Source organism: Mustela nigripes, chromosome 14 (genome assembly GCF_022355385.1).
Source record: "Mustela nigripes isolate SB6536 chromosome 14, MUSNIG.SB6536, whole genome shotgun sequence".
NCBI classification, from domain to species: Eukaryota; Metazoa; Chordata; class Mammalia; order Carnivora; family Mustelidae; genus Mustela; species Mustela nigripes.
In genome coordinates, this window is record NC_081570.1 from 80,726,162 (window position 1) to 80,747,644 (window position 21,483).

A 21,483-nucleotide genomic window follows, 5' to 3' on the forward strand; every position below is an offset into this window, starting at 1 on the left:
CCAGTCCTCCCACCCTCCTTCCTTCCAAAACCCTCAGTTTGATTCTCAAAGTCCACAGTCTCTCATGGTTTGTCTTCCCCTCCAGTTTCCCCTCTTCACTTTTTTTCCCTTCTTCTGATGTCCTCTATGTTATTCCTTATGTTCCACAAGAAAGTGAAACCATATAATTGACATTCTCTGCTTGACTTATTTCACTCAGCATAATCTCCTCCAGTCCCATTCATGTCAATGCAAAAATTGGGTATTCATCCTTTCTGATGGCTGAGTAATATTCTGTTGTATTTATGGACCACTTCTTCTTTATCCGTTCGTCTCTTGAAGGGCATCTTGGCTCTTCCCACAGTTTCGCTGTTGTGAACATTGCTGCTGTGAACATTGGGGTGCATATGCCCCTTCTTTTCTGTATCTATACCTGTATCTTTGGGATAAATACCCAGTAGTGCAATTACCAGGTTATAGGGTAGCTCTATTTTTAATTTTTTGAGGAATCTCCACACTGTTTTCCAAAGTGGCTGCACCAACTTGGATTCCCATCAATAGTGTAAGAGGGTTCCCCTTTCTCCACATCCTCTCCAACATTTGTTGTTTCTTGCCTTGTTAATTTTTGCCATTCTAACTGGTGTAAGGCCATATTTCAATGTGGTTTTAATGTGAATCTCCCTCATGGCTAATGATGATGAACATTTTTTCATGTGTCTGCTAGCCATTTGTATGTCTTCATTGGAGAAGTGTCTGTTCATGCCTTCTGCCCATTTTTTGACATGATTATCTGTTTTTCGAGTGTTGACTTTGACAAGTTCTTTATAGATCTTGTGTTTGTCTGTAGTGTCATTTGTGAATATCTTCTTCCATTCTATGGGTTGCCTCTTTGTTTTGTTGACTGTTTCCTTTGCTGTGCAGAAGTTATCTTGATGAAGTTCCAAAAAGTTTGTTTTCACTTTGTTTCCCTTGCCTTTGGAGACATGTCTTGAAAGAAGTTGCTGTGGCCAATGTCAAAGAGGTTACTGCCTATGTTCTCCTCTAGGATTTTGATGGATTCCTGTCTCACATTGAGGTCTTTCATCTATTTGAGTTTATCTTTGTGTATGATGTAAGAGAATGGTAGAGTTTCATTCTTCTGTACATAGCTGTCCAATTTTCCCAGCACCATTTATTGAAGAGACTGTCTTTATTCCACTGGATATTTTTTCCTGCTTTGTTTAAGATTATTTGAACAAGAGCTGAGGGTCCACATCTGGGCTCTCTACTCTGTTCCTTTGGGCTGTTTTTATGCCAGTGCCATCCTGTCTTGGTGATCACAGCTTTGTAAGAAAGCTGGAAATCAGGTAATGTGATGCCTCCAGCTTCGTCTATCTTTTTCAACATTTCCTTGGCAATTCAGGGTCTTTTCTGGTTCCATACAAATTTTAGGATTGTTTGTTCCAGCATTTGAAAAACACGAGTGGTGTTTTTATCAGGATGGCGTTGAAAATATAGATTGCTCAGGGGCAGCATAAACATTTTAACAATGTTTGTTTTTCTGATCCATGAGCGTGGAATGTTTTTCCATCTTTTTGTGTCTTCTTCAATTTCTTTCATGAGTGTTCTATAGTTCCCTTGAGTATAGATCCTTTACCTCTTTGAGTAGGCTTATTTCTAGGTATCTTATGGTTCTTGGTGCTATAGTAAATGGAATCAATTCTCTAATTTCCCTTTCTGTATTTTCATTGTTAGTATATAAGAAAGGAACTGATTTCTGTACATTGATTTTGTATCCTGCCACATTACTGAATTGCTGTATGAGTTCTAGTAATTTGGGGGTGGAGTCTTTTCGGTTTCCCACATAAAGTATTATGTCATCTGCAAAGAGAGAGAGTTTGACTTCTTTGCCAATATGAGTATCTTTTATTTATTTTTGTTGTCTGATTGCTGCTGCTAGGACTTCAGTACTATGTTGAACAACTGGCAAGAGTGGGCATCCTTGTCATATTCCTGATCTCAATGGGCAGATTCGCAGTTTGTCCTCATTGAGAATGGTATTCGCTGTGGATTTTTCATAGATGGATTTTATGAAGTTGAGGAACGTCCTTTCTATCCCTATATTCTGAAGAGTTTTCATCAGGAACAGATGCTGTATTTTGTCAAAATACAGAGGGCCATGTGGTTTTTCTCTCTTCTCTTATTGATTTGTTCTGTCACATTGATAGATTTGCAAATGTTGAACCACCCTTGCATTGCAGGGATAAATCCCACTTGGTCATGGTGGATAATCTTTTTAATGTACTGTTGGATCCTATTAACTAGGATCTTGAGAATATTGGCATCCCTATTCATCAGAGATATTGGTCTGAAATTCTCCTTTTTGATGGAGTTTTTGCCTGGTTTGGGGATCAAGGTAATGCTGGCTTCATAGAAAAAGCCTGGAAGTTTTCCTTTTGTTTCTGCTTTTTTAAAACAGCTTCAGGAGAATGGGTATTATTTCTTCTTTGAATGTTGGTAGAATACCCCAGGGAAGCCATCAGGTCCTGGGCTCTTGTGTTTTGGGAGGTTTTTGATCACTGCTTCAATCTCATTACTAGTTATTGGTCTATTCAGGTTGTCAGTTTCTTCCTGATTCAGTCTTGGAAGGTTTCAGTCTTATAGGTTTCCAGGAATGCATCCATTTCTTCTGCATTGCTTAACTTATTGGCATATAACTGTTGATAATAATTTCTGGTGGTTGTTTCTATTTCCTTGGTGTTAGTTGTGATCTCTCCCCTTTCATTCATAATTTTATTAATTTGGGTCCTTTCTCTTTTATTTTGGATTAATCTTTCCAATGGTTTACTGATCTTATTAATTCTTTTAAAGAACCAGCTTCTAGTTCCATTGATATGTTCTGCTGTATCTCTGGTTTCTAACTCATTGATCTCTGCTCTAATCTAATTTCCGTTCTTGTGCATGGGGTAGGCTTAATTTGCTGTTGATTTTCCAGTTCTTTAAGGTATAAAGAGAGTTTGTATATTCAGGATTTTTCCTTTTTTTTTTTTTTGGATGGCTATGCATTTCCCCCTTAGGACCACCTTTGCTATATCCCTTAGGTTTGGGACTGATGTGTCTTCATTCTCACTGGTTTCCATGAATTGTTTAAGTTCTTTGATTTCCTGGTTGATCCAAGCATTCTTAAGCAGGATGGTCTTTAGCTTCCAAGTGTTTGAATTTCTTCCAAACTTTTTCTTGTGATTGAGTTCCAGTTTTAAAACACTGTGGTCTGAGAATATGCAGGGAATAATCTGTCTTTTGGTATTGGTTGAGACCTGATCTGTGACCCAGTATGTGGTCTGTTCTGGAGAAAGTTCCATGTGTGCTTGAGAAGAATGAGTATTCTGTTGTTTTAGGGTGGAATGTTCTATATGTATCTGTGATGGCCATCAGGTCCAATGTGTCATTCAAAGCTTTTGTTTCTTTGCTGATTTTCTGCTTAGATTATCTGTCTGTTGCTGAGAGTGGCATGTTAAGATCCCCTACAATTAATGTATTCATATCAATATGTCTCTTTATTTTTATTAACAGTTGGTTTCTGTAGTTGGCCGCTCCCATGTTGGGGGCATAAATATTTATCTTCTTGTTGGATAGACCCTTTAAGAATGGCGTAGTGTCCTTCTGTATCTCTGACTACAGTCTTTAGCTTAAAATTTAATTGGTCTGATACGAGAATCACTGCCCCCAGCTTTCCTTTGATGCCTGTTGGCATGAAAGATGGTTCTCCATCCCTTCACTTTCAGTCTAGATGTAATTTTAGGTTAAAAATGCATCATTTGTAGGGGCGCCTGGGTGGCTCAGTAGATTAAAATCTTTGCCTTTGGCTCAGGTCATGATCCCAGGGTCCTGGAATCAAGCCTCAGGTCGGGCTCTCTACTCAGCAGGGATCCTGCTTTCCTTCCTCTCTCTCTGCCTGTTTCTCTGCCTACTTGTGATCTCTGTCTGTCAAATAAATAAATAATCTTTTTTAAAAAATGTATCACTTGTAGACAGCTTATGGATGGGTCCTTTTTTTTTTTTTTAAGATTTTATTTATTTTTCTGACAGAGATCACAAGTAGGCAGAGAAGCAGGCTCCCTGCTGAGCAGAGAACATGATGTAGGGCTCAATCCCAGGATCCTGGGATCATGGCCTGAGCCGAAGGCGAAGCCTTAACCCACTGAGCCACCCAGGTGCCCCGGATGGGTCCTTTTTATCCAGTCTGCAACGCTGTGCCTTTTTATGGGAGCATTTAGGCTGTTCATGTTGAGAGTAATTATTGAAAGATACAGTTTTATTGTCATCATTTTGCCTGTGAGGACCTTGTTTCTATAGTGTCTCTGTAAATTTCTGTACTGTATCACTCTTGGGGTCTTTCTTCTTTTATAGAAACCTCCCTTAATATTTCTTATAGTGCCAGCTTGGTGGTCACATACTCTTTTAAACCTTGCTGTTCTTGGAAGCTCTTTATCTCACCATCCATTCTGAATGTCAGCCTTGCCAGATAAAGTATTCGTGGCTGCATGTTCTTCTCATGTAGTGCCTGAGTATGTCTTGCCAGCCCTTTCTGGCTTGCCAGGTTTCTGTGGACAGGCCTGCTGTTATTTTGATGTTCCTCCCTCTGTACGTAAGGAATCTCTTCCTCCTAGCTCTCCCTAAGACATTTTCTCTATTTTATGATTTGCAAATTTCACAGTTACATGCCGGTATGTCTCTCTACCCTCATTGATCTTGGGAGGTGTCCTCTCTGCCTCTAGGACACAAACATTTGTTCTAGCCCCCAGATTAGGGAAATTCTCAGCTAAGATTTTCTCAAGTCCTCTTTCTCTCTCTCTCTCTCTCTGTCTCTCTCTCCCTCTCTCTCTCTCTCTCTCCTCCCCCTCAGGGATACCAATAATTCTGACATTGGAATGTTTCATGGTGTCATTTATTTCTCTGATTCTGTTTTCATGGCTTCTAAGCTATTTGTTCCAGGCCTCTCCTGCTCCTTCTTTTTTGTCAAGTTGTATTCTAGATTACTAATTCAATCTTCTGCCTCATTTATCCTAGCTGTTAAGAGTATTTAGATTAGATTAGATCTCATTGATAGCATTTTTAAGTTCTGCCAGATCAGCTCTCACTTCTGCCCTTAGAGATTCTGTGTTGCCACTAATGATTTTCTCCAACCTAGCTATTGTCTGCATAACTGTTACCCTGAATTCTATTTCTGACATCTTGCTTATATCCATATCTAATGGTTCTGTGGCAGAGGGCACAGTCTGAATTTTCGCTCTGTTGGGGGTTCCTCCTCCTAGTCATTCTGGTGAGAGGTGGTTGAGGGGATATGTAGCTGAAAATACCAGCCATAATCCAGGCAGGTTGGATCCACTGATGATCCTCCGCCCCCGTAGAGATTCCAAAGTGTATAATCTTACATCTCAGTCTGATTTCATGGGTGTTCAGAGTGTTCTGGTAGATATTTAGCTCAATTCAGGGTACCTGTTGAAATAGGGTCCCTACCTCTCCACCATCTTGCCCTTCCTGCACCAAGCTGGGAATCTTTGTTTTCCATTCAAGATACAGAAATATCCACTTGTTTGGGTGCTCTAAAGAAACATGCGCACTGAATGTTGTCTGGTAGTAAATTAAGAGGGTGAAGAAACTATCTCTTTTCTTGCTGAAGTATTAGCCTTCAGGATCCCCTGATTAATTTTCACAAGCAACAAAACATGCGACCTAATCTTTATTATATCCAGTCCTTTCCACATATTGTTAGGGTCTGCATATTAGCTTAGGATGTCTATCCCAAGTTCTGTCAGCACAGGCAAATATAAAAGCTCCAAGCAAGGACTTACCACGCTGAACATTTAGGTAATCCATCTTCCAGCTGCCTGACAAGGAAGCAGCTTCTATTGAGGAGAAGTATAAATTAGCTAATGCTGAAACTGCAGAAATTCTCAATCCATATCCTGTGTCTTGAGTGATGCTTCCCTCCTCCAGCTATTCATTCAAACATTAATTCTAGGTCTCTCTGTTGCACTCAGGGTTGAACCTTGTGGTAAAACACTAGTGGTGTAGTAACTGCAGAAAGGCATCTATAATTTCCCCGTCAGAGAGGTTTTAATGCCCCCTTTCAGTGGGCATGATATATTAAAGAAAAGATAAATGGTTAGAGGCCCCCAAAAATCTGCGGAGTCAACACATGTGCAAGAAATTACCATTTTAACCTTTAATCATTTTAGCGAAGAAGCAAAATCTATTTTTATTGCTCATGAACAGTAGCGTTCCATTGACCACAAGGTGGTGATCGGCAGGAAAAGAAAGGCCCTGCAAAACCTGTATTCTCCAGTATAGACTGGAAAGTACACTAAGAACCCCAGTTTAAAGGTGGGGAGTGGGTGGTGGGCTCGGGACAGAGCCTGAATGCAGAGAAAGCCACTGTGCTGGATATGGTTTGAGTGGCTGCAGAAAAGGCTGGTACTGGGCCCTGGAATGTGGTCTGGGAAGCAAGTCCTGCCCTTCCTGGATCCCTGAGAGCGCAAGGGATCAAAGCCTAGGGATAAAGAAACAGTGGGTACTTTCCACACCTCCTCAGTGCCGAGAGTGTGGCCTGTGTTTCCCAGCTGTAAATGAGGTTGTCCTTGCTGATGTCAGGATGAGAATAGCTCCCCTTGACTACAGGCTTAGTGTGTGCCTGGCGCTTTGCTGAGTGTTTTATAGGGAGGATGTTCTTTAATCCTCCCAACACCCCCTTGCAGTAGGTGTCATAACTCACTTTATAGATGAGGAAATTGAAGTCAGAGAGAGGTTAAATCATTTGCCCAAGACTGACAGCCAGATAGTGGTAGAACTGGGATTTAAACCCAGAGACTATCCAGCGACAGAGCCTGAGCCTACCTTAACCACTACGCTTTTAAATAGCATTTTGTCCTAATGAAAATTGATAGTGTAATGTCCAGAAAGTTAAAGGTGTGTGTGTGTTGGGGTGGAGGGGTCTGTCTGATTTACCAGGGATCTGGAGAATGCCCTTGATCCTGGTTTCCAGTCTGTAAAAAATGATGACGCTGTACTTTACCCATCCACCCTACAAATGTATTTTAAGGATAATGAACTGGTCATCAGGGCTCTTAGAATCTTAAATGACTGAAGATGCTTAGTTAAGTAATGAGCAAATGAGTTTTCACATCCCTACTCAAGAATGAAGCCTCCACACTGGGGTCAGCTTTCTGCAATAACCAGTTCAGGGTTTTATAAGCAAAATTCACATGCATTCTATCTAAATCACGAACCAGAAGTTCTTTATGGAATATCATTAAGGCATTTCTGCAGGAAATTCATCTGACATCTGCAAGCAGAGTACCATGTGAGGGGAGGTGGGTACCCAGCCTTTGTCTTTGAAAACCAAACCTTGCTCTCTAGGTGGCCCTGGTGAAGAGGGAGTTTGGCAAATTAGTTCTACCCCTTTATTCTCCATCTCCTCTGTCATAAGGAGTAAGACCTGCACTCTGAGTAAGACCTGCATCACTGGGAGGTGGGTTATTGTAATAGGTTCCAAATTGGTTTCCTTACAATATTTTTGAGTAGACATAGGAAAAGATTCATTTGCATATTGTGAGATAAATACTTGTCCTTCTCCTAGGCCACAAGAAATGACAAAACCCAGGAGGGTAATATTACAGTGTATTTTCTCAGGGAAGTTATAAATTCTGTGTTGTAAACTGCAGTACAAATAGCATTTTTAAAGGCTTTAAAGGGAAATACAAGAAATAGATGGTTTTGAAATTATGTAGTCATAAGAAGAAGATATTTTGGGAAAAAATGATCCAAGAAATCTTCCTGCATGAACATAAAAACACACAAATGCATACAGCACTCACCAAAGCACATACCCTCCCCAATGTCCATAACCCCACCCCCCTTCTCCCAACCCCCCTCCCCCCAGCAACCCTCAGTTTGTTTTGTGAGATTAAGAGTCACTTATGGTTTGTCTCCCTCCCGATCCCATCTTGTTTCATTTATTCTTCTCCTACCCACTTAAGCCCCCATGTTGCATCACCACTTCCTCATATCAGGGAGATCATATGATAGTTGTCTTTCTTCGCTTGACTTATTTCACTAAGCATGATACGCTCTAGTTCCATCCACGTTGTCGCAAATGGCAAGATTTCATTTCTTTTGATGGCTGCATAGTATTCCATTGTGTGTATATACCTTTGTGTGTGTGTGTGTGTGTGTGTTTTTTTTAAGATTTCTCTTAGGGAGTATGTGCAAGTTGGGGGAGGGGTAGTGGAAGAGGGAGAGAATCTCAAGCAGACTCCCTGCTGAGTGCAGAGCCCCTCACAGGGCTGGATTTCACAACCCTGAGATCATGTCCTGAGCCAGAAATCAAGGGTCAGATGCTTAACCAACTGAGCCATGCAGGCACCCCTACATAGTTTTTATAATAGCAAAATATTTTGAAAGTCTAGATATATCCTAGCTATACACACACACCCAGTATATACATATTAAAAATTAAAATTATAAATGCCGTGGAGCAACATAAAAATGCTTATTATTTAAAGGAAAAAATCCAGGTGTGTAAAATGACACTGTGCCACTTAAGTTGTATATATTTTCATTTCTATACTTTCTTTTTGGTTTGCTTTTGACTCTGCCTCTTCTCTTTTCATACCAAGCTGTTCATTCCTTTGGTCACTATTCTTTCTGTTGTCTTAGCATCTTTTCTATTTTTTTAAGATTTTTTATTTTTTTTTAATTTTACTTAATTTGATAGAGACAGTGAGAGGGAACACAAGCACGGGGAGTGAGAGAGGGACAAGCAGACTTTCCAGCAGGGAACCTGATGCGGGGCTTGATCCCAGGACCCTGGGGTCATGACCTGAGCCAAAGGCAGATGCTTAACGACTGAGCCACCCAGGTGCCCTATTTTTTTTTTTTTAACCATTTTTAATCTCGACACCTAACGTGGGGCTTAAACTCACAACCCCAAGATCAAGAGTTGCATGCTCTACCTATAAGGCAGCCCGGTGTTTGTCCTAGCATTTAAACGTACTTTCTGGAATACTTTCAGATTGTTCTCAGGGTACAGATCTCTTGTCTGTTGTGATGTTCTTTTCCATGGGACATTGGAAAAGTTTCCCTAGGAGCATTACTTTGTTTTCTTCAGGGGTGTTTGTCTGTGGGACTCCACCATTCCCTGGCTTATGAGAAAGTGGTTTTGCTTTGCTCCTGCCCAGACTCTAGTAATTTCAGTGACCCCAGGCAGATCCCGTATTTCTCTACCACTTTCTCGGGTTGGTTAGTTGAGTCTGAATTTATGCTGGCAGTTCAGTTCCCTACCAAAGAGCCTGAATATTGTTTCTTACCCTAAGGGGTTAAGTCCCCAGTCCCTACTTCTAAAGGATTTTTCTGATTTCCTGCCCATGGAGCCTGTGGATTTGGCTCTCATTAACTGCTAGGGTCTGCTTTGTTTCTAGCCCCTAAACTTCCTCCTCTGTCCTCAAACTCTGCATTTTTAAAAACTCTTTATTTATTTATTTTTAATTTGACAGACAGAATCACAAGTAGGCAGAGGCAGGCAGAGAGATGGGGAGGCAGGCTCCCTGCCCAGCAGAGAGCTGGATGCAGGGCTCAATCCCAGGACCCTGGGATCATGACCTGAGCAGAAAGCAGCTTTAACCCCCTGAGCCACCTAGGCGTCCAAACTCTGCATTTAAAAAAAAAAAAAAAAAGTTTACGCTTTACCCATTGTTTCCTTGTATTTGTAGGGAGATGTCCCATCTACCATAGTGACCAGAAATACTTATTTTTTCCCTTTACTGGATGGAAATATATGTGTATATAATCAGGAAGGGGACTTTGCAAATAAAATGATTTGTTATAGGCAGAGATGGTGGGTGTATAGTAACCATTTTTCTCTATTTTGCAAATAAGTCTGTGTTGTCATTATATTATCTCTGAAACAATGCAGGAATCCTCATCTTTTGTCTTTTGTTTCAGAATGCATACACCACAACTGCCATTAATGGAACAGATTTTTGCACATCAGCACAAGGTGCACTCCAACTCTTGTCCAAGAAGTCAAGTCATTTAACATCTGTTCAATGCTTTGGAGACTTCATCATTTTTCTAGGAAAGGTGAGATGTCTTCACTAAAATAATAAATAAAGGAACTTGGAATCCAAACATTAAGCCCTACAGCAAGGTTCAGAAAGAGAAGGAATGTTTCTTGAGTGCTTGCTCTCTGGTGGCTGCTGGGCTTCATTCTGCCATTTAATCCTTCCTCCTGTGAGGCACCTTATTTTGCAAATGAGAAATCTAACATTTAATAACTTGTTTGAGATCCCTCAATACATAGAGTCAGGATTTGAATCTTAGCTATGCCCAATTCTCTGTAACATTTGGAGTCCCACTTTTTCAGATCTAAAATGAAAATGCAACTAGCCTCATAAAGTGGATGTATTCCCTGGGTTGTGATAAAATAAATGGAAATAGTATTGGAGCCAAAAAAAAGGTCTGTATTATTTAAGGGCGTTAAGTCCATAAATAGAAAGGTTGTCAATGTCCTAGGTGGAGCCAGTGGTGTATCTCCACTGCCATCTGAATAGTATTTTTCAAGGATAGTGTGTAGTCTTGTATGCAGTGTGGTGAATGAGCATCTTAGTGCATGTCATGGTGTGAAGGACAAGCCCTGAACTTGGGGTCTTTGGCAACTCCGAACCCATCTTTATATTTGAAAAAAGGTAACAACACATGGCCTTTCTAGGTTGTAGGGAAGAGTTAACTGAAATCTTGATGAAAGGGGTATGATAGCCCCTCATGACCATGCTTCAAGTTGAAGGTTCTTTACCCTGTGCCACATGGCGTGTCCCTTTCCATGTGGCTGTCACCCACCAGGCCTAATTCCACACACCCATTTCCCTGATCCCACTTCCACTCGTTGCCTGCCCTTCAGATTCTTGGCCACAGACCTCGTGTCCTTCCTGCCACATCTTCACTATTCCAAACTGGACATGCTGGCTTCTTCCAACCATTCATCCTCAAGGACTTGAATGCTGAGGCTTTCAGTGGTGCCCCAAAGCAAACAAGATCCTGATCTCTGGTTGTGACCTGGCCAAAGTCAGTAAGGACTCCTGGTTCATTTAGCATTTTGTGCCTCTGTGCCAAGGACTTGAATGCTGAGGCCTTCAGTGGTGCCCCAAAGCAAACAAGATCCTGATCTCTAGCTGTGACCTGGCCAAGGTCAGTAAGGACTCCTGGCTCATTTAGCATTTTGTGCCTCTGTGCCCTTTGGTACAGGTCCCTGGTGCATTACTGTCCGAGTTAACTGTCAGTAACAAGTTATAACATGTTTGGATTTCACAGGTGTATGTTAATTGCACATATATTGTAAAGGCTCAGCTGAGCCCCAGAGATTTTTCATGCAACGGTAGCTCCAGAAGCACAAACTGATTATGCCCTTCAAAACAGCCTAAATAATCTATGTGGTTGTATTTAAATGGGTAATATTGTTTGTTAGTTTGGTAAAATTGCAGGTGATATGTTATCTAATAACCACTTCCACAAAAACTTTTTTAAGTGTTTGTAAGTCTGTCTAAAAGACTTATCTTTTATTTTAGGCAATAATGCTCTTTCCTGTATTTCTTGATGAAGTAGCATTCACACATTCATGTCCATCTTTTTGGCTATCCAAGGGGAATGGGGATTCCAGATGGACTCCATTTTATCTGTTAAAGAATCGGGTACATATGGGTCTGTAAGTCTGACCTGGAAAATAATTACATAAGGCAAAAGCCTGGATTAATCCTATTATCTCCCCACACCAGCACTGGAATTCCACTTTAATCCCTATGGTAAAAACAATCATGTATTCAACGACAGGATATCCACTCAATGAATTGTTGCACCATTATTTTAAAATGGCACTTATTACCAAGTTTTTAAATGAAGACGCTTATGGGGCTATCAAGTGAAAAAACTGAAAATTTTGAAGTATCATTACATCTACATAAATACAACAACTAGGCACAGATGAAATGTAAAGACATCTACTCTCCCCCTCTCCGCTGGGCCTTCATTTGGTATCATCACAGCTCTTCTTTTTTTAATTTCACTGTTAGCACATTTTCTAACAGTTGTTCTTTGTAATAGGGCACAAACATACACATACAGATATATATGAAATTATCACTCGTAACTGACAAAAATCATTTCTCTAATATTCTAACCACCTGATTTATAAAGATTTTCCACAAACTGTTCTTCGGACAGGTTTTGGTGGTATGTTTCACTGTTTTTGGAGGACTGATGGCATTTAACTACAACCGTGCACTCCAGGTGTGGGCGATCCCTCTGCTGCTCGTTGCTTTTTTTGCCTACTTTGTAGCCCAGAGTTTTTTATCCGTGTTTGAAACTGTGCTGGATGCCCTCTTTCTGTGTTTTGCTGTTGACCTGGAAACAAATGATGGATCGTCAGAAAAACCCTACTTTATGGACCAAGAGTTTCTGGTAAGCAAACATTTCACTTGCTGTTGCCATCTCAATCCTCAAAATCTCCCAAAGTGTAGAAGACTCGCACATAAAGGGGGCTCATGCCTAGCTAGCCCCATTTTCTCTTCCAGAGGGCTCTGTGGCCTCACCGGAGTTCTGGAGGTTTGGATTATTTCCTGAGGCTGAACCAACTTGCCTTATTGAATCCTTCTCCCTGGAGAGAAGTAAAGCTGAATGATGACTATGGACCACATGGCCTTGAGCAGGCTTTCTGGACACAGCAGGCCAAGTCCCTTTGGTGCTACAAGCTTGGTCTGGCCTATTGGGTGGCCTGGAAGTTTTTTCCAAAGCTTTCTCACCTCCTCAAGCATCATGCCACCCCTTTGCGTTTTAGGGGACACACGTGGCACCCTCTGTGCCCGTATCCACAGATCTGTGGTCCTCAGGCCCCTTGTTAACCGAGGCCCACCCAGGAAAAGCTGCACCCTGTCAAGTCCCACCAAGTCCCACACTGCTTCTATCTGGAAAGAGCAGGCGGCTGTTTCCAACATAGTCATTGCTTATTTGTCTTATCAGGTGTAGACAGGGATATTTTAACAACTGAATGAAACAACTGAATGAAGCCCGAGTGTTGTCTGGGTCGTGATGTTTTTAGTCATTTTCTTCCACTCTGGTGCCATAAAAGATGTTAAAGCCCTTTTGCTTTTTTTGAGATTTTAAGTAATCTCTCTACCCAGCATGGGGCTCAAACCCACAACCCCAAGATCAAGAGTTGCGTGTTCCACCAACTGAGCCAGCCGGTGCCCCAAAGTCCTTTGGCTTTTAAGCAACATCCAGAGCACTCCTTGGGTCAGCCAGGCCCTGACATTTAACAAGCACTTCTCGGGTTTTAAACTTAAATGTATTCTCACCCTCCTCCATGTAAGACCTAAAAATACAATGGCACTTTAGTTGTCTGTATCCTAAGGAAATGGTTTCTTTTTTTTTTTTTTTCTTTTAAAGATTTTATTTATTTATTTGACAGAGAGATTACAAGTAGGCAGAGAGGCAGGCAGAGAGAGAGAGGAGGAAGCAGGATCCCTGCTGAGCAGAGAGCCCGATGCGGGACTCGATCCCAGGACCCTGAGATCATGACCTGAGCCGAAGGCAGCGGCTCAACCCACTGAGCCACCCAGGCGCCCCAGGAAATGGTTTCTGATGGTGGCAGGAAGCTAACTGATTAAAAATCCACTTGGACATCTATCCCCCAAAATATTTTAATTCAACAGGGGAAACTTTTAAGGCTGAAATTCCCCTAAATGATATGGTCAAGTGTTTGCCAAAAGTGAGGAAACGTAACACTGGTCTCATTCATTCTTTCATTTTTCAGAGTTTTGTAAAAAGGATCAACAGAGTGAATGCGGTGAGGGCACAGGGTGCTGAGCACGCATCGAGGAACGAGGAGGGAGCGGAACTCCAGCCCGTGGTGTGATAGGTGCCTGTTGGTTAGTTGTCCCTTCTAAGAGCCATTCACAGAATAAATGGTAAGGCTGATGGACCCTATTCTTTTTCATTTTCGTCATTATTGTTTAGCCATTAGAACACCAAAAAATACCATAAAAGTAGAGCCTGTTCCTAATTCAGTGGCTCCTTACAAATATTTATTCACTTAGGAATATAAAATACTCCCACCCAGTCCCCACCAGCGTTCCTCAGCGTGATGCCGAGACTGTTCCAAGCTGGACTTAGGATAAACTGGAGGCATGTGCGTCTCCGTGGAATAAGCAAGGGTCAGATCGTGGTCAAAGAAGAGTCTGGACCTTGGCAGTCACTGACCGTGTATGGCGGGCAGGTCCTTTCCATTTGCTAAGCCTCGGTCTCAGGCACAGAGTGCGTCGTCGTGTGGATTCAGTAGAGCAGTGATAGGGCAGTTTAGACCAGCACCTGGGGAAAGAGGACGTTTTAAAATCTGCCTTCACCTACCTGGAAGTCAGCCAGGAAATAATCAGCCTGTGGCTCGTATGAATGTTCAAAAAAAATATTTATTTATAAAAAATACAATGGGATAAGTTTATGCTGAGAAATGCAGCAATAAATACAGTCGAAGAGCACAGAGCAACTCTACATCGATAACATTGGCACAAACAGGGAGAGCGGATGCACCGCCCAGACCTGAGCGTCTGCGGGCCGACGCTGGACGCGCTCCTTTAGAAACACCGCCGGGAAAGATCTTGTCAGCGTAGGGAAGAGAATGAGTACACGTATGATCACAAATGCACACGGATCAGGACTTTATTTAAAAATTAGCAAACAATACTGTAGAGACATTGATATGTAAATTTCTAAAATGCTGCGTCTTAAATTTAGTTGGCGAAGACCACATGTAGCTCTAAGCATGAGTTTAGTCCTCCACATAAAAACCAAACCAAACACTAAACTGTTTTAAAAAAAAAAAAAAAAAGCTTCCTATTGTTTGAAAATCCCAGTTTATTCAGTAGATTGTAAAAATGCATAGGTCTCGGGTAAGAGAATTGGCTGTACAAGCGTACTCCCCTTTCACAGTATTCCTTTTTACTTCATATGCGAGTTATTGCTTCTGCTGTAGGATTGAACTGTTACAGCACTAAAAGGCAACTATTTAGGGAAGAGGCAGAAAAAGGAAGAGGGAATGTGTGTAAGGCAATATTTCTTTTAGGTACAATAAGCGTAATAGTGTTTTAGGAAGACAAGATAAAAATTACTCAAGGCTAGCTTGGTTCTCACTGGATAAAAACAATGGGCTAAATACTGAGCTCCCTGTATCAATCTAATAATCAATGCCTTGGTCGCCGTATTGGTATTCTCTGGGGTAGTCATCTTGGTACTCTCCGTGATATTCATCTGGGTATTCTGCCTGATAATCACTATCGCTAATTTCAGACCCATTGGTTCCTGTTCCTTGGCTTCCGTTGTGAATGACCGGTTCTGTGGGAGCGGCACAGTATTTGGGATCATATACTTGCCGCCCAAGCCCATACACGCTCATTCCTTTCTGGGAAGCAACTTTGTTGGTTCCCATCTGTAGAGAAATTGTCGAGTTGTCCACCGGTTGTAATGTTAGCTTCTGATCATAGATGTCTCTTCTGGTGCCTGGTGCTAACATCCCCGCCTGGTATTAGAACAGAGGAGAAAAGTGAAAACCGCAGCTCAAGTCTGTTCTGGTGAATATTCTATAAATTATGAAATTCACACTGAACAGGGAACAGCTCGGTAAGCGAGCTTTATCGAGTAATCCTGACGCCCAATCCTTCCTAGGAAGCAGTATTTACTGGCTTTCAGGTCAGACCAGCCTTTCTGTTCAGATCCTCGCCAAACTAGCTGACTTTTAGTTTTAGATTTCTCGTATACAAATGGAGAAAATACCACCCACTTCGGATGTGGGAGAGGATTAGATGTATGTAAAGAATGTAAAAACATAGCCTAGTGTGGGCAGCCTGGAAAGCTACAGGTCCTAGTACCTACTAGGACCACATACACTCTGCAGGCCCTCGACTTGAGAAGCTCTTCACACATTCCGCAGAAATGATGCCAGCCAGCCCATAAGGACTTCAGTCTCCAAAAGCCAGCCATGAGTGCAGTAACTCATACCTCATTTCTCCATTTATGCCAAGCAGACACTTCCAGACTTAACTGGTAAAAAAGCAGACATGAATGGCAGCTTTGAGAGACAATGCCACACGGGGCAGGACACATTCCAGGAAGGTAACACAACACATCTCATCTTGAGGTCCTGAGGAAGAAGCTTTTCCACAGCTTCTCTCCACTCCTGTTGGACAGGAGGCCTGCCTGCTCCCCAGTGGTTAAGGGAACCTCCATGTGAGGGGCAGCTGCTCTGTTTGGCACAAGGTCGTACTTGAATCTCGCAGGGTATAAGAATACCGGCCTCCTCCCCAGGCTACAGTCCCACCCACTCCAGTCACACATTTAACAGAGATGCTGGCTGAATCCTTCTCAGAACACCAGATAATTGTACCTACCCAGTTAACTAAGGGATCCTATAAAAATAAAAGTCCAAGGCATTAGAATGAGCAACTTATTTAAACCTGGAGCAAGAACTAAACTGGCCGTAGTAAACTTATCTTTATTGTTCTGGTTAGGTAGAAAAGCCGGCTGTTCTAACCGCCAACAAAAGCCATGAGCCACACACCATATTTGTATTGCTGGAGAAAAGGTCCTCTGATTCTTTTGCTTTCTCAGCAAAACCTACTTTCCTGAAGGAGTATACTTGCTAAATACACCATACAAAAACACCCTCCTTTGAACTTAGTTAATAAAAATGAGGTAAGTGCTCATTTAAATACCTTCTGTACTCTTTGTGGCAAATATGAAAAGACACTGCTTACCTGGCTGGCTCCTTTGTTGGTGCCCATCTGCAGACTAATTGTGGTCTGGTCAAAAGGTTTATCGGTTTGCATTTTGGGATCATAAAGATGCCGCCTGGTCCCATAGGCTGTCATACCCGCCTGGCTGGCGCATTTGTTGGTTCCCATCTTTTAAGTTAAAAATTAAATGAGCACTGGTTATCTGAAGTCTACAACATCTGTGATAAGCAAAACTTTCTGTTCTACTAAAAAGATCAAGGGGTAAGACAGACAGGTCCCTTTTTTTTTTTTTTTTTTTTTTTTTAAAGATTTTATTTATTTATTTGACAGAGAGAGATCACAAGTAGGCAGAGAGGCAGGCAGAGAGAGAGAGGAGGAAACAGGCTCCCCGCTGAGCAGAGAGCCCGATGCGGGACTCGATCCCAGGACCCTGAGATCATGACCTGAGCCGAAGGCAGCGGCTTAACCCACTGAGCCACCCAGGTGCCCCGACAGGTCCCTTTTTGTGCTGAGGCCAGCAAGATACAAAATCTCTATGCTCTCGCAAATTTCAAGGTGCTCACTTTAAAAAGAAAATTTCCATCAAGTTTTTAGAGGGCAGAATTATGGATAATTAATTTCCTCTGCTCCTCTCTACTGTCTACAGCAGAGAGAAGCAAGTCAGAGGGCACCTGCTTCAGCCATATAAAGAGACAGACTCACTCTCAGGCTGGGCACTAAGCTTCTCTACTTCAGATGTTTACAGAATGCCAGGTGTCTTCTCTGGCAGGTCAACAAGGGTTTCTTTCTCAAAATCACCAACATCTTTGTGGGGAAAGAGGCACACAGAAGGAATAAGGAACATAAAGTTCAGAGGAACAATAATTCTCTTCTCCACTGAGAATATGGCTTTAAGACTGACTGGTACCCCCAGTTCTACTGGCTGGGGACACATTTCTGTTGGTCTTTTTCCTTAAAAGGGAGGGAAAAAAATCATTGCAATCCTACCACCCAGATATTAGCTGTAAACATCTGTGCATCTCCTTCTAGGTTTTTTATCTTCTGTATGTGTGTATGTATCAAGCACGTGCATACAAAAGCCATGCCTACAAATATATGCATGTGCGTCTTTAAAATTGTGATCCCACGGACCGCAGTATTTTATAACCTGGTTTGTTTTCCTTCATCTTGGAATTCTTGTCCATCATTGTTACCTTACTCTAGAGTTTCTTTTGTTGTTATAATTTAACCAAATGACTACTGTTTGGAATTTTAGGTTTCCAGTTTCTTAACCAGATACAATTCCGTACTGTGCAAAATTAAATCCACCTCACATAGATTCAGTCAACAGAGGGGCAGGTATCAGATACAGTAAAGACCTTAGCATATTAGACATTGAGCAGTGGTGATTTTAAGGGGGGGTTGGGGAAAAAAAAAAAAAAACACAAACCTGAACTAAATATTTCTAATAGTGCTTGGCTACTGTACCGTGCAAATAAATGCCTTGGGCATTTAAGGCTTTGTAAAATGGCCTCATTTGGTCAATAATGTTTAGGAATTTGTAAAGTATGTTTTCTTAAAAAATAAAGACAACGTAATTGGGGAGAAAATCATTTCCTAGAGAAACACTTGTCGTGCCTGATGGCATGCCGGAGGTTTCCAGAGGTTTCTTCTAAAACCATTATCACTATCTCATGGGCTTTAAATGGACATAAATTATATAAACTACATATCCATCCCCAAAACCAACATAAAGGTGTACCTTATCCTTCCCTTACTCATGAGAGACACCCTCTGCGCATAGTAAGAATTAATGATACTAAAGAAGTGAAAGCAGTAAACACATAACTTACCTGCAAACCAATTACACTTTGGCCAGCTTTTAATTTTCCTTCATCAAAACGTCTTGTTTGTTTTTCGGCATACTTGACTCCAATGTCAATGGTTGTATGGAATCCTTTTGTTTTAGCCTAGACAGAAATTCACATACTAACTAAAAAGGAAGACTAAAATGGAGATTCTGCCAACGGTTTTTTCACAGAAGGAATAAGAAATGATACCGTCCAGAGATAAAGGCTTAATTACATTAGGTAATAAATACTCAAACTAGCGGTGAAAAACCTACTTAAAGCCATGCAGTAATATATGTAGCTCTCCAAAATGTATTCTGATTAAGCTCTCTTATGAGGCAGCTGATGTCAGCAGCCTTTCCACAGAGCTAATCATTATGAAGGAGTCTGTATTCCCATAGGAGATAAAAGACTCACTTCATCACCAACATGGTAGGACTTTTAAATTCAGCCATTAAAGACATATACGTACCAGACCTGCCAGGGCCACCAGCGTAGTCTGAACTTGGGTCATGTTTCCATTCTCAAAAAGATCATTTGCTTCAAATATGTCATGCGGCTTCATGCCATAAGCCTGAATAGCTTTAATAAAGTTGCCAATATTCTCCAACTATAAAGGAATATAAAGAGTCATATAACTTGGGGAGCCAAATACGGACATTCAAGTTATCTAAGAATTCTAAATCTTCCTGACTAGTTGTGAGATGCCAGGCAAAAGCTACATGGCAAGGTTTCTTGGCCAGATACATACTAAGCACAGCTTTCTCTGGAAAAGGAAAGCGTGAAGAGTATTTCATAGTGGGTTAATATTTTTATACAGTCATTTTTTTTTTCAGTTCTTTGAAGGCAAGGTCGTCCTTCCAATGTTTTTAAGGATACTGTGATACTGTGATTATGTCAGAGCTATCCAGGGCTAAAATTCTGTCAAACAGTACATGATTACTCACATTAATAATTTATGTTTTAATTTAAACATAAATCTGTGGTTATTAAATGCTGTCTTATTATCTCAAAACACATACTCAAAATATCCAGCTTTACTTCATCACACACATTCACGAACTAAGACGGCTTAAGACGGCTGTTCGACAGTCAGCCATTAGCAGTTATGTTCAACTCCTTGCCTTTTCCCTCATTTGTCCTTACGGTCTAGGCTGTATTTCTCCATAGAAGCTGTGTTCAATCCTCCCTGAGAGCAGACAGACTAAACATAAGAAAACTTGTAAGCTAAGCATCTAATCGGCACAAAACTAATTCTCAGTCATTATGAAAACAAGGTAAAAAGAAAATATATAGCCATGTTTACAAATTTCTGCTAAAATGTTGATTTTTAAACAAATCAAGTCTGCGCGGCCTACAGAACAACTGGAGGTTATTACCTGGGGCCAGTTTAAGGAAGACTCATTAACCTTCTTCACTGAGCCTGGCTGTAGCTTGTTTATGAGCCTGAAAAGCAAAGCGGAGGGGACATTTATTGTTCACACAAAATCAAGGACGGACAGGTAAAGCTGGTTCCTTTACCCATCAGTAAAGGAATCACGACCAACGTTTGGGAAAGGTCAAGGTCGGACACCCTGGATCGGGAAGGCCCGGAAGAACAGAAGTGGCCACAACTCACTCGCAGAGGATGATGCCGTCTTTCAAGCCCAGCTGAAAGTTGGTGCCAATGCTCATGCCGGTCACCTCTTCTATCCAGCTTCGAAGATCTTCTTCCGCCTGGTGGTCGTATTTGGAAGCGATCTGAAAGGCAAGCCAGCCCACTTTGGAAGAATCTTCTTCACTAAGGCATCAAAAAACGCTGACTTCAACGTGCTCTTTTATTATCCATGAAGACCACGACCGTGACACACAGTAAATTATACTCATTGGAGTTCGTTAGCTAATCGAACCAATTATTACAGCTCTAGGAACTCATAATAAATTCAGGGGTGAGGTGGTGGTTATTCAAAATGTGACTAGTACGTGGAGAGAAAATGGGAGAGCGAAGGAGACTAACAGATTAAGAAAAGACAGATTTCCACCCAAGACACACAGGAAGCGACAGGAATTAATAGCATATTACAAAAGGATACCAGCCATATTAAATTTTCAAGATTAAGTCATTAATTACCACATCCCCCTGCCCCAAAAGAAGGCGGTAGAATTCTGACACGTGCAACTATTTTTACACAGTATCTTAACTGCCAAGACCCTTCAGTCCCATAGTTTTGCTTCCTTGTAAGTTCCAGGGTTTCTATACCCGGTTTAGCCAAGTGCACACTGTGCATGTACACACATGCACATACGCCTGACTCACACTAATTACTGTCCCTGTGGGAGCAGCGTTGGAGCTCTACATAGTGTCTACCAGCCTACAGACTCTGCCCAGAAGTCACTTTTAGACCATGAGGACCTAGCACTGTGCCTGAAATCCAAACATTTACTTACAAAATTCTACGATAAAGGCAACTTGGCAACACAGATGCTACACGATCATACATGCTAAAACCTACTACACAGAGATTTTCAAAGATCTCTTCATACTCAGACCAGAAACCTCAATTAAAAAAAATAAAATTTACCCAAAATATTATTAAAAATCACACACTCAAACTCTCAAGCTAGTCTTTGTCCTAGGAATATTAAAGAGGCTGGGCAGCCAATTAAGGAGAAGACCACAGCTGGAAAGAAGAGATTAGGTGTCACTTTCCTTCTCATTATGCAGGTGAAAAGGACACCAAGACAGAGACAACCCCCAGGGGGATGGAGACTATGACACGCTTGGAACTGACTATTTCCATCCATGGAAATGGGAATGAACACAGAAACATCTGTGTCCATAAAATGTGATTAGGTTTTATTACTGAAATGAACAGTCTGATGAC

At 41.5% G+C, this 21,483-nt stretch overlaps 2 protein-coding genes across 5 annotated transcripts in view; one reads left to right on the forward strand and one right to left on the reverse strand.

Moving 5' to 3' along the window:
- The window catches only part of SLC44A3 (solute carrier family 44 member 3), a 116,611-nt gene that overhangs the window by 82,523 nt on the left and 12,605 nt on the right, over positions 1-21,483 (forward strand). For 2 of the 4 annotated variants that reach the window (XR_009399542.1, XR_009399543.1), the window contains exons 13-15: positions 9,961-10,098; positions 12,232-12,468; positions 13,820-13,973. Coding sequence is in view for 2 of the 4 variants with exons in the window: in XM_059375458.1 (XP_059231441.1) it covers positions 9,961-10,098; positions 12,232-12,468; positions 13,820-13,921 (477 nt within the window). In the remaining 2 variants the exon portion in view is untranslated. Of the gene's footprint in view, positions 1-9,960; positions 10,099-12,231; positions 12,469-13,819; positions 13,993-21,483 lie in introns of those variants that run through there. The other 2 variants (XM_059375458.1, XM_059375457.1) reach the window with 1 other exon arrangement.
- The window catches only part of CNN3 (calponin 3), a 29,720-nt gene continuing 22,690 nt past the window's right edge, over positions 14,454-21,483 (reverse strand). The window contains exons 2-7 of the mRNA XM_059375459.1: positions 20,238-20,359; positions 19,999-20,065; positions 19,092-19,229; positions 18,623-18,739; positions 16,812-16,958; positions 14,454-15,577 (exon numbers count right to left, since the gene is read on the reverse strand). Coding sequence (XP_059231442.1) covers positions 15,236-15,577; positions 16,812-16,958; positions 18,623-18,739; positions 19,092-19,229; positions 19,999-20,065; positions 20,238-20,359 — 933 coding nt within the window. The 3' untranslated portion in view covers positions 14,454-15,235. The remainder of the gene's footprint in view (positions 15,578-16,811; positions 16,959-18,622; positions 18,740-19,091; positions 19,230-19,998; positions 20,066-20,237; positions 20,360-21,483) is intronic.